Source organism: Erinaceus europaeus, chromosome 12 (genome assembly GCF_950295315.1).
Source record: "Erinaceus europaeus chromosome 12, mEriEur2.1, whole genome shotgun sequence".
Taxonomy (NCBI): Eukaryota; Metazoa; Chordata; class Mammalia; order Eulipotyphla; family Erinaceidae; genus Erinaceus; species Erinaceus europaeus.
Genome location: NC_080173.1, coordinates 51,440,948 through 51,453,867, shown reverse-complemented (window position 1 = coordinate 51,453,867; position 12,920 = coordinate 51,440,948). Strand labels below are relative to the sequence as shown.

The following is a 12,920-nucleotide window of genomic DNA, read 5'->3' as shown; positions in this document are numbered from 1 at the left end:
GAGGGCAGTTCAGCGAGAAGGAACAGCTTAGGTGAGGGTGCAGGTGCAGGCTCGAAGCAGCCGAGGACCAGGTAGCTTTGGTTGCCATCTAGTTTCTGCCTTGCCTCTCCCCTTGCTGGGACACCACCTCTTCTGGTTCCTTCACAGTCCGGAAACATGTGAAAACCATTCCTAGCTCAAGGGCCATATAGAAATCCTACTGGTTAGATTGAGCTAATGGGCAGTGGTTTGAAGACCAGCTCGCAGAGTGGGTAGCTGTGAGGAGTTTGGGAATAGAAGAGCCTGAACAGATGGCACAAGCCCCCTTCTGAAGGGCGCCCACCACCACTCATTTCAGTGAGCATCGAGCCCAGCGCTGCTTTGTGAGACTCCTAGTGCTGTCAGAGGTGCTGTGGAGGTCAGAGGTGGGCTGTGAGGGCACTGGGATGAGGGCAGCCCCACTCTGTTCTGTCACTCCAGCTTAATTGTGTATGATTCTATTTGACAAAAGGGGCCCTGCTGGGGAGGAAAAAAAATCTTGGAAAACCACAAGTGAGAGTGTGAAGTCTCATGAGTGACAGACTGTGAAGCCTCCTGTATTACATGGCAGAGTCTTCCTGCTGTTGGGAAGACGGAAGACCAGAGAGGGACACATGGCACTAGATGGGAGGAAGGGTTGACCTCCTGTCCAGGACTGGACTGTGTGACAGGGCACCGTGGCTAGAGCGGGTGCTGAGCTTATGTCTGAATCTTTGAAGGAGGAGCAGGAGGGAGCAGGAAGGCAGCCCCAGTAGGCAGTGGTGGCATTGCCCACTATCCAGGAGAATCTGAGTGTAAGGACAGACAGCATGGACCCAGCTGCTGGGCTTGGGGGGTGGTGAGGGTGGAGTCCAGGGCAGGGGCCAGAGGCCTTCTGATGATTTCGCTGAAACCGTTGACCTTGATTCTATGGACACTAGGAAGCTATCCTTGGCTCTGCAGCTGGGGAGGCACAAATGATATGGATATGGATGAGGGAGGTACCAGGATCAGGAGGCCTTGGTGCCCCCAGGAATGGGGAGAATGGGAGGGGCACAGGAGCTGGCTTCAGGGACAGCAAGCTAGTTCACCTGGAGGCTTTGTCATGGATATGATCCAGGTTTAAGTCCACTGCACTGGAAGAAGCTTTGGCTCTGTGGCATCTTTTCCTCTTGCCCTGTGTCTCTTTCGTTGTCATTTCTGAAAATGTCAGCTCAGAGCAGTAAAGTCCTGGAGCTGTCTGTCTTTGTTAGGGAGTCTTGCTCTCTGGGCCTAGAGTTCTGAGCAGTTTCTATGCAGGTGGTTGTCATTGACTTTGTGTGGAGTGATGGTGCCCCCTAGTGGACAAAATGGACAGTGGCCCTGCGTGCTTCATTCTTGTAGTCAACACCCATTTTATTTAGATTAGCGCTTTTCAATTTTGACTCATGCGTGTGTGTGTGTGTGTGTGTGTGTGTGTGTGTGTGTGTGTGTGTGTGTGTGTGTGCATATGCACATGTGTGTAATGAGGCCTCATGCATGTGCATTCTCACTGCACCAGGTCACTTTCTCACACAGACAGAGAGGGAGAGACACCACAACACTGAAACTCTGGCGCCACAGGACCAGTTACGTGGCACCAAGGCAACGCTGGCACTCTCTCTGGCACTCTCTCTGGTTCAGTCTTGTTGTTTTGGGGAGGATATTTCTTTGTTGTGGGAAGTTGTTATGCTCAGTGGAGAAAGGCTAGCAGCATCCCAGTCCTCTGGCTGCTAGACCCAGTGGCAGCCAAAGTGTTTCCTCTAGACATTGCCAGACATCTCTGGTGGTGGGGGCTGCCCGCACCAAAGGAGACACATGGGTCAGCACTGGAGCACACAGGGCTGGCTGGAGCGGGGAGGGGCTGGGGACAGGTGACCAAGGACTTAACTGGGGACTCTGTTCTGCTGCCAACACCCTGATGAGTCTTCTCAGCTCAGAGATCTCTGGCCTGGACAGAGACTGAGTATACTTGATGGAGAGCCTGGGCTGGGCTAACACGGAGGTGTGGCCCCTGGGCTGGGCTGGTTCGCTCCTGCCCTGGGGGGAGAGGGAAGGGGCACCTGGGTCAGAACCGCCTGTGTTTTGATGCTTTTGCTTCCTCCCCAGCGCTGGCAAGACCTCAATGTGATCAGCAGCCTGCTCAAGTCCTTCTTCCGAAAGCTACCAGAGCCCCTTTTCACCGACGGTGAGTCAGGGTGCAAGAGGGACTGGGGTCAGCAGGTGAGAGGAAGAGGCACACCTGTCTGCTGACTTGAAGAGGGTTTCTTCTTTTGTTGCCACCATGGCCTCACTGTTCCACATCAACTTTTTCAGATAGAGAGGGGGAGGGAGAGGGGGAAGGAGAGAGAGAGGGTAAGGGAGAAGGAGAGGGAAAAGGAGAGAGGGAGAAGGAGAGGGGGAGGGGGAGGGAGAGGGAGAGGAAGAGGGAGAGAGGGAGAGGGAGGAAGGGAGGGAGGGGGAGAGAGAGGATGAAGGAGAGGGAGAAGGAGAGAGGGAGAGGGAGAAAGGGAGAGGGAGAGGGAGAAAGGGAGAGGGATAGAGGGTGGGGGGAGGGAGAGGGAGAAGGAGAGGGAGAGGGAGAGAGAAGAGTGCAGGAAAGGCCAGCACCAAGGCTTCCTCTAGTGCCATGGCAGTCAGTCTCAAACCTGGGCTGTGTATAACTGGCAACTTTATTTATTCACTCAAATTAATCATTTATTAAGAAGAAGGGAGAAGAGAGAAGATATAGAGAGCGGAAAGAGAGAGAACCAGAGTGATGCAGTGCCAAGAGATAGAACTCAGGAGCTTATGCTTGAGACTACACCCCCCCCCCCCTTTTTTGGGCTGCTCATCTGGCAACTGAAGATGTGCTTGGTTGATTTTACTTTGGGAGATTTTGTTTTAATGCAGAAAAAAAAACAGCTTAGTACAGATATGAATGTGAATATCCCTGGCATCCTCCCACCTTGGCCCTGGAGGATGTCCCAACACTTGGTGAGCCTGTCCTGTGTGCCAAGCACCACTGCTCTCTTGAGAGAGCTCTAGCCTCCACTTTGCAGATGAGGAACTGAGGCACAGAGAGCTTACATGACTTGCCCCAGCTCACACTGTAGGTATTAGTCTAGTCTTTTTTTTTTTTTTTTTTTTAGCTTTATTTGTTTAGTTTGATAGGACAGAGAGAACTTGAGAGGGAAAGGGGGATAGAGAAGGAGAGAGAGAGACAGAGAGACATCTGCAGCACTGCTTCACTATTTGTGAAGCTTTCTCCCTGCAGGTGGGGATGGGAGCTTGAACCAGAATTCTTGCACATGGTAACAAGTACATTTATCCAGGTGTGCCACTGCTCATTCCCCCGGGGCCTGGTCTTGACTGTGTGCTGAGCTGTGTGGTAGCAGACCCTGCTGGGTCCTTGCGGACCTTCTTACACACATGACAAAGACACATCGGCATTCAGAGGGCTTGGAGCTGGATGAGGTCAGCACTGACAGATGCTTAGCACCTGGCTTTTCAGGGGAAAATCATATTTTCTAGTTTCTATGGTGCAGATGTTTGCACCGTGGCTTGTTTCAGGCTACCAACACACCATCACAGCTGTGGAGCTGGGGCGAGAGGAACACAGCTGTCTCTCAGCCACCAGCTCAAGCTGCCCCAGCATATCCAGGTTCAGGGGCTCTTCCCAAAAGCAGGCTTGTAATTTTAAGATTCACTTGTGCCAGCACTGAGAGACCCAGTATCTATAAACCATAGAATGTGATGATTTCTTTAATTGCTTCCCGATTGACAGGTATTTAGGTTGCCTTGGACTTTTGCTGTTAAGCACAGTGCGAGTGACTTTCCTTGACTCTGCACCTGGCCAGTGTGTTTTGTTTCTTGTTTTTTTCACTGCTGAGCTGTGACATATGGAGCTGCTAAGGACTGAACCTGGGTCATTGGAGCCTCAAGCATGAGAGTCTTGTATAACCATTTTGCAGTCTCCCTGGCCCTATCACTATTGTCTTTATTTTAACTTTCCACATTACTAAAATAATTTAACTATCCTTTTATTAGTTTGTTGATCTTGTCTATTTCTTCTATAGTAGTCTGTTTAGACTAGGTGCCCATTTTTCCACTGAATTATTATTATTATATTGATTTGTTAAAGATATGTCAGTGTATGCTTAATATTTTATTTTTTATTTTATTATTTTTTAAAAAATATTTTATTTGTTTATTCATGAAGAAAATAAGTAGAGCGAGAGAGAGAACCAGACATCACTCTGGTACATGTGCTGCTGGGGATTGAACTCAGGACCTCATGCTTGAGAGTTCAATGCTATATCTACTGTACCACCTTCTAGACCACTGTATGTTTGTTTTATATATTTATTTATTTACTAATGAGAAAAGGTGTCAAAGAGTGAGAGAGAACCAGAGCATCACTCTGACATGCTTGATGCTCGGGATCAAACCCAGGACCCCTTGCTTGAGAATCCAGTGTGTTTAGACACTGCGCCACCTTTCAGTCCACATCCTTGTATATCATGTATGTGAACCCTTTGTTAGTTTTTGCAAATATTTGCTCTTGGTTGCCATTTGCCTTTTAGCTTTTCAGTCTGGAAATTTTAAACAATTAAGAGATGTTTGTTTTTTTTTTTCAATTTGCTTTTTGCTTTTTAACAAGAGAGATGCAGAAAAAAAGATTCATAGAGAGAGAGAGACCAAAGTACTGCTCAGCGTGGCTTATGGTGGTGCTGGGTATGGAATCTGGGACCATTGGTGACTCAGGCATGAAAGTTTTTTTGTTTTTTTTTTGTAATCACTGTGTTATCTTACCAGCTCCCCACATGAAGGTCTTTTGTCTAACCATTATGCTGTCTCCCCAGCTCTAAAACAGATTTTTACAGGGTAGTCAAAGCTGTTAATTTTCCTTACATGGATTCTGCACCTCTTGTTTAGGAAGTCCTAGTGATTATAAAAGTGCTTGCTTATTTTTCTGATGTAATAACTTTTCTATTTGATTCTGTAATGCAATTAAATTTGTTTGTGTATGATGTAAGCTACAAATGGATTTTTTTTTCCCTCAGCAAGGTAGTTAATTGCCCCCAGGGGCATCTACTGATGGCTCCATCCTTCCCACTGGTTTGAAGCGCAGTCTTTATCAGATAGTAAAGTCTAACATAAATAGCCTGCTTTTCATCTTTCTGCCCTTAACTGGTCAACTTTCTTTTCTAGTTCCATACTGCCTAAGCTAAGCTATCTTTGCTTTCTTTGTGTGTGTGTGTGTGTGTGTTGTTGTTGTTGTTGTTACTATTGGGGCTTCACTGCTCTAGGCCTGCTTTTCTAGATAGAAACAGAGAGACAGATATAGAGGGAGTGAGAGAAAGCCACCACAGCACTGAAACCTCTCCCAGTGCAGTGAGGGCAGGGCTTGGACAGGGGCCATGCACAGGTGAACTATCGATATTTCCCACTATCTTGCTATGCTATGTTTTATTATTTTTTTTTCTACTAAAAAAGATGTTTATGTTCCTATTCTTGCTAAGGCAAACCTTCCATTATTCTTCCTTTGAAAAATTATTCTTAGCTAGATTTAGGATCAGAGTATCACAGTGTTCCCAAACGGACACTGATGATTCCTCCTCCTCCTCCTCCTCCTTCTCCTCCTCTTTCTCATTCTGTGTGTGTGTGTGTGTGTGTGTGTGTGTGTGCTGGGACCTCACATCTATGTGATTTTACTGCTCCCAGCTGTATTTTTCCTTCAAACAAATGAGAGGGAGAGACCACCAGAGCTTCCCCAGGGCCAGAGCACTCCCCATGTGGAGCCAGGGCTCAAACCAAGGCCACTCACATGACAAGACAAGCACACCATCTAGTGAACCATCCTCCAGTCTCTCCATGGACTTCTTTGGCAGGAAGTTGTGGGAATCCTAACTCAAATGAGGAGGGATGTCTGGAGGCTGAAAGGCCCCTTCCTCTTTCTCTGTGACCTTCTCTTCTCACCTTGTGGTGTCCTTGTCCTGGAGGCAGGCAGGAGCCCCTTCTCCGTGGTAGCAGGCAGCTCAGGTCTTAGCTCTTCTCAAATGCACCTGGCTCCTCCATGTCAAGTGCACAATAGTGCTGCATGCTGGGTTGGGTTACTGTGCCTACTAATCTGGACTAAAGTGGATGCAAACATTGCCTTCTGCAAGGGGCCTTCTTTGCCCAGGTGGGCCTTCAGCCTGGAATCCTCTCCCCGGCACTCCCCCATGCCACTTATTTCTCTAAAGTGCTGTTATTGTGCTCTAGACAAATACAATGACTTTATTGAGGCCAATCGCATTGAAGACTCGAGGGAGCGGATGAAGACGCTGCGGAAGCTGGTAAGGAAGGAGAGGGGCTGCCAGGTAGAAGGCAGAGGGGAGGCCAGTGCTAACAGGCCTTCCTCCATTCTGGGCCTCAGTTTCTCTACTTATACAAGGGAGGCGATTAGAAAATAGATTCAGATTCTCAGAGACTTGGGGGGGATGGGAGGAGGTAGGACCATCACAACCTACTCCCTTGCCCTTTTCCTCTCACACCCAGATCCGGGATCTCCCAGGCCACTACTATGAAACCCTCAAATTCCTTGTGGGCCATTTGAAGACCATTGCTGACCACTCGGAGAAAAACAAGGTACAAGGGGCCCCAGGATCATGGGAAGGAGGGGGGGGGGGCGTCCACAGAGACAGCTTTCAACTCCGTGGACTCACTAACCCCAGGATTCTCTAACCACCTCTCCACACTAAGGGTCATGTCCTCCTACTCCATCCAGCATGCCAGCCAGTGGTCCTCCCCTGCAGAAGAACTCTCTTCTGGGTTTTGAAGGGTCTTCTAGGGCCAGAAAGCCACAATCTCCTAGCTCTGATGGAAGTCTACCCTCTGATCTAGCTCACATCTCTTGCATTGTATTCTCCTAATTGGACATCTCAGAGCTTATAGTTTTGTAAGGGGGAAACTTAAGAGCACTGTAGGATTTCTCTCTGTGCTAAAATACCCTTGTATCCCTTCAATGAATCACACACTGGCTTGTGTGAACCACACAGGCTATTGCAGTATGGATATGCAGTCTGTGCACTGCCCAGGGCTGCCAGGTTTGGGGTGAGTGGAGTTGAAATCTGGCCTGAGAATTGGCGTATTGCCCCCAAGTAAAAGACTCTGAGGTGGGTGGGTGGGTAGAATACAGGTCCATGAAGGATGATAAATGACATAGTGGGGGTTGTATTGTTAAATGGGAAACTGGGGAACGTTATGTATGTATAAACTATTGTATTTACTGTTGAATGTAAAACATTAATTCCCCAATAGAGAAATAAAAAATAAAAAATAAAAAGAAAGTCAAAAAAAAAAAAAAAAGAAATCTGGCCTGAGCTCTACTAGCCAGCACCTCCAAAGGGGTGCCTGACTATTTAGCCAGGAGCAGTTTAGAATGTGGTGGGGATGGGGCCTGTAGCCTTGTATAAGGCCTGGGGACTGGATGTTCAAGCTCACAGAGGTGTCAGCGCTGACCTGTTTCCCTCCCTCCTTCCCCTGCCCAGATGGAACCTCGCAACCTGGCCCTGGTCTTTGGACCGACATTGGTCAGGACCTCTGAGGACAACATGGCAGATATGGTGACACACATGCCCGACCGCTACAAGATCGTGGAGACGCTGATCCAGCATGTAAGCAGCTGCCTGGGTGCCCTGCTCCTGGTCACCTGGCGGGGTGCTCAGGGAGGGAGGGGGCCTGCTTAGCTCAACACCCTGAGATAGTGGACGCCCCCTTGAGGGCATAAAGGAGTGAATCTTCAAGTCCCCCAAAGGAGAAGCAAGTGACCCCTGGGCTGCTAAGATTCGTGTGAGAACCACAGGAAATAGGGGGCGGTCAGGCAAACACTGACAGCCCAACACTGACTCCAGGGCTGCTGGGCAGAGAGCGGAAGCAGTACAGGTGGTACTGTAAGGGCGCCTTCAGGAGGTGACTTCCAAGAGAGGTGGCCTGGGAGGAGGTAGCAGACTGCTATGGGGTGGGAGCAGAGTTCTGCTTTGTTGCCCTCACTGAGGTTTTAGGGAGAGAATGGTGAGGCTTGGGGAGGGGCAGGGAAGAGACTGTGCTGAATCAGAATGCTGCCCTGGGCTGGTCACCTCCCCTTTGGTGGCTGCTGGCTGGAGTCAGGAGACCTGTGTTTCTGGTTCTTGGTTTTTTTTCCATGACTGGTGAGAACACATTGTTGCCAGCAGAGGGAGCAGTACATCCCTGTCCTCCAAAGCCAGAGCAGCAATGCCCCCTTCTGGGGTGATCACCGATGTACGTATTTATTTTATCTTTTGCACTTTCCATTTTTAAATCTTGGTGTGACATGTGGTCCAACCCACAAAAGACAAAGACAGGACCAGATCCCCTCCTGCTGAGATAGAAGATTGACAGCTGGCCAAGAGAAGGGAAGTCTCAAGTTCCCTTCTTCACAGACTTTGTAGGGAAGGCAAACTGAGTCACGATACCTCCATTTTGCAGAATGACGCAGAGTGGTCTAACGACGCCTGTGCTTTCCCGCCTACCTAGTGGGAAGGCAGATTCCTGGGCCCACGCTAGAGCATGCTCAAGATGCTGGGCCAGGGTCAGCAAAGTGAGGCGGTGAGATAGACTTGAGTCATGCTGACTGGTCCAGCCTGCTTGCTTCCTTCCATGTGCCGCCAGGGCTCTGAGTCATAGGAGAGAGCACTGGAGCCAGTTCAGTTCTCACTCCAGCTTTGGGGGTTGCCAGCCCAACACTGACTCCAGAGCCAGGGGTTCTGGTGAGGTCTTGGTCTAGGGAAACTTAGCTCCCCTGGGAAAGGTCATCTCCCAGCTCAATGGGTAGTCTCTGGAGACCCCATGACTGTGTGCTTTGTGTGGGTGTGGGGGGGGAGGGTCCATGAGGAAGAGAGAGAGAGGGAGGCTACCACCCCCTTAACCCTTCCTCCCTTGCTTGACTCCTGGAGAAAGCCCTGGGAGCTTAAGGTTTATGCTTAGCTGGGGTGTCAGTAACAGCAGCCTTCAGGGCAGGAGAAGGGGTCAGGCTGCATCTACTTACTGTCTCCCTGAGTGTCCTCCTGTGACTTCAGATCCCTCCTCTGGACAGTAAGGAAGGAGGGAGCAGGTATCTGTCTCTTTCAAAGGTTCTCTCAGCATGAGCCTAGTGCCTGGTACATAGTGAACACTCAGTCTTTGTTAAATGAGTGAATGAATGAAGAAATGGTGAGGTTATGCCAGTCTGGGCTCTCGCATTCAGGGATATGTTTCTGGGAACTGAGCTGGTGGTCTTCCATCCCCCACCTTCTTGGCAAAGGTAGGGTAGGATGAGCTAGTGGTGATTCTTCCAGAGAACTGTGGGACACCTAACCACTTTCTGTAGACTTCCAGGTTATCAGAGCTCTTTGGGGTATTTCTTTGATAATTTTTTTTTTAATTTGGTGTTTGTTTATTTATTTATTTATTTATTTATTTATTTATTTTATTACCTCCAGGATTATCGCTGGGTCTTGGTGACTGCCCTAAGAATCCATTGCTCCTGGAGGCTATTCCCCTTTTGTTGTGCTTGTTGTTTATCATTGTTGTTATTATTATTGTTGCTGCTGTCATCATTGTTGGATAGGACAGAGAGAAATGGAGAGAGGAGGGGAAGACAGAGAGGGGGAGAGAAAGATAGACACCTGCAAACCTGCTTCACCGCTTGTGAAGCGACTCCCTTGCAGGTGGGGAGCTGGGGGCTCCAACCAGGGTCCTTAGGCCAGTCCTTGTGCTTTGTGCCACGTGTGCTTAACCCGCTGCGCTACCACCCAACTCCCTGTTTTTTATGTTTAACCAGAGCTCTGGATTATGGTGGTCCTTGAGACTGAACCTGGGACCCTTCATACCTCAGGAAAATCTTTTTGCATAACCACTATGTTATCTTCCTCCTACCCTCTTTAGAATATTTTCAGGTCCATACTGAGGGCTGGCTTTACTCTGACCCCTGGGCTCTCACCCATCCCTGGGACCACACCTTCTAACAATAGCTAATAGTTATCAGACGCTTAGATGCGTTGTACTGTTTTACAAAAGCACTTTATTTTCTTCATCTCAGAAGTCCTAGAAATAGATACTCATATTCTGTCCATTTTGGCAGATGAAAAAATGGACTCAGAGAGGTGATGTGCCTGAGGTGAACTTGGATTCAAGACAGCTGGTTCCAGATCTTGTGTTTCTGACTAATCCTCTCTCTCCTTTCATTTCTTTCTCTCTCTCTCCTCTCATTTCTCTCTCTCTCTCTTTTTTAATTACTCATCTGTATTTTCTGTGCCACTTATTAGAATTAACCATATGCCTGACTATTATTGATAATAATTGTGGTTCAGGGAACATGGCTATAATCAACTCTGAAGATCTCCGTGCTTTCTCCGTCATTCCTGACTCCACCCTGCCTGGCCCTTCTCCTAAGTACTCTACTAGGTTAATAGATGTCTTTTCTTTACTTTTTTTTTTCTTCTTTTTAAATATTTTATTAATGAGAAAGATAGGAGGAGAGAGAGAAAGAAGAACCAGACATCACTTTGGAGCCTCAGGCATGAGAGTCTCTGTGCATAACCATTATGCTATCTACCCCCTGCCCCAGACATCACTTTGGTACATGCACTGTCATGGATTGAACTCAGAACCTCCAGCTTGAGAGTCCAGTGCTTTATCCACTGTGCCACCTCCCGGACCACAATATTGATGTCTTTTCAATCCACTTCTAGGTACTCATCTTAAATAGATGAGTGTCTGTAAATTTATATAGTATTAAATTTCTATGTAAATTAAATGAGATTGTGAATTATCTATTTCCATTATTTCCACATGAGGTGGAGGGGGGAATAAGGGGGCCCTTTTCAGTGCTATTTTTTAGACTTCCTTCTATATAGACATCTACTGAATAATCTCTTGCTGATTTCCAATATTTTTCTCCCGTCTGTCACCTGTTACTTTGTCTACAATGTTCTTCCCTGTGAATTCTTCCAGAGAGCCTTGGGCCACTATCCCTTTTATGGGTTCTTGGTTTCCAAACCTACTTCCCAGTCTCATTTGATTTGTCACTTAGGGCTTTGTTAGGGAATAATTTCACCATCTGGTGGTCTCCTATATTCACTTAAAAAAAAAAAATACCACCAGAGAATGAATGAGAGCCTCATCTCTAGACAGTATGGTCAGGCAGTCTCCCAGGCTCAATTTTCAAATTCTCTGTACTTAGAGGGGGTAGAGAGAGAGGGAGAGGTAGACAGTGAAAGGAGGAAGAGGGAGAAACACCAGTCATGGCTTCCTTATCCATGGGGTTCCCTTTGGAACATTATAGTCTCTTATTTGAATTTTGATTTATCTTAGTCTGTTACTTTTATTTCTTTCTCCTGTGTTATTATGTCAGCTGAGACTTCCAGTCCCTGATTAGTGTTACCCTTTTCCTTATTTGACCTCAAGGAGAAACAGAGAGGGAGAGAGACACCTACAGCACTACACCACTGCTCATGAAACATACCTTCTGCAGGTGGGGACCAGGGGCTTGAACCTGGGTCTTTGCCCATGGTAATGAATGTGCTCTACCAGGTGTGCCACCAACAGCCCCATTATTATACTTTCTGAAGGTTTTTATATTTAACGTTAAGCACCAGATTGACCTCTAATTTCACTTTCTTAAACTTGCTCTCATCTAGCCTTAATTATAAGCCTCAAAATTTGAATTTGATGTCTTTCTTTCCCTCTTTCTCTATATCCTAGAATGACTTGTGAAAATAGTTATTACATAGTCCTTGAAACATTGGAGAAAAATATGAAACTGAGCAGGTCTGGGGGGATTTGGGAATGAGACCTTTGAAATAATGTTTTTTTTTTTTTTTTTAATTTTTTTATTTTATTTTATTTATTTATTCCCTTTTGTTGCCCTTGTTGTTTTATTGTTGTAGTTATTGTTGTCGTCGTTGTTGGATAGGACAAAGAGAAACGGAGAGAGGAGGGGAAGACAGAGAGGGGGAGAGAAAGATAGACACCTGCAGACCTGCTTCACCGCCTGTGAAGCGACTCCCCTGCAGGTGGGGAGCCGGGGTTCGAGCCGGGATCCTTATGCCGGTCCTTGTGCTTTGCGCCATCTGGGCTGCTTTATGTGCAGGTACATACCCTGTGCACTACCTCAGCCATAAGGCAGTGTTTCCTTTAGGTACAATAAGCTTAGCAGTAATTTACAAAGACAAAAAAAATAAAAATACTGCCCACTCCCAGATTCTATGATTTTTTTAAAAGGTTGTTTTATGAGATTCCATGATTTTTACTTAAAGAATGTAATGTGGGGAGTCGGGCGGTAGTGCAACAGGTTAAGTGCACATGGCGCAAAGCTCAAGGACTGGCATTAAGGATCCTGGTTCGAGCCCCCCCCCCCCCCCGGCTCCCCACCTGCAGGGGAGTCACTTCACAGGAGGTGAAGCAGGTCTGCAGGTGTCTATCTTTCTCTCCCCCTCTGTGTCTTCCCCTCCTCTCTCCATTTCTCTCTGTCCTATCCAACAACGATGACAACAAGAATAACTACAACAATAAAACAAGGGCAACAAAAGGGAATAAATAAATAATTAAATAATTTAAAAAAGAACTTACTATTTTAAAAAAATGTAATCTGAATGCCTACTAGTGAGAAGAGCTCCTTTACTTTATTCTACTGTCTGTACTTCTGGGACTTGCCTTACCATCTGAAATGTCATTTCCTGCTCACAACATTTTCATGTTCTTTTTTCCCCCCACCCAGTTTTTGATAAAATGATTTATTTCATGATATGAAAAGTATACATCCTGGTTTAATTCTCCTGAAATTTATCATGTACGTATAAAATCCCTTTTGATACTGAGCTGTACTATCAGTTTCCAAAGCTTATTAGTATCCTTTCGTGGTTTCTACCACATCTGAAAGT

General features: G+C 47.0%; 1 protein-coding gene across 7 annotated transcripts in view; it reads left to right on the top strand.

Moving 5' to 3' along the window:
- Nucleotides 1-12,920, top strand: part of ARHGAP23 (Rho GTPase activating protein 23) — a 108,949-nt gene that overhangs the window by 82,596 nt on the left and 13,433 nt on the right. For all 7 annotated transcript variants that reach the window (XM_060203613.1, XM_060203615.1, XM_060203618.1 and 4 more), the window contains 4 exons: nucleotides 2,125-2,203; nucleotides 6,262-6,335; nucleotides 6,538-6,627; nucleotides 7,530-7,655. In XM_060203613.1, coding sequence (XP_060059596.1) covers nucleotides 2,125-2,203; nucleotides 6,262-6,335; nucleotides 6,538-6,627; nucleotides 7,530-7,655 — 369 coding nt within the window. The remainder of the gene's footprint in view (nucleotides 1-2,124; nucleotides 2,204-6,261; nucleotides 6,336-6,537; nucleotides 6,628-7,529; nucleotides 7,656-12,920) is intronic.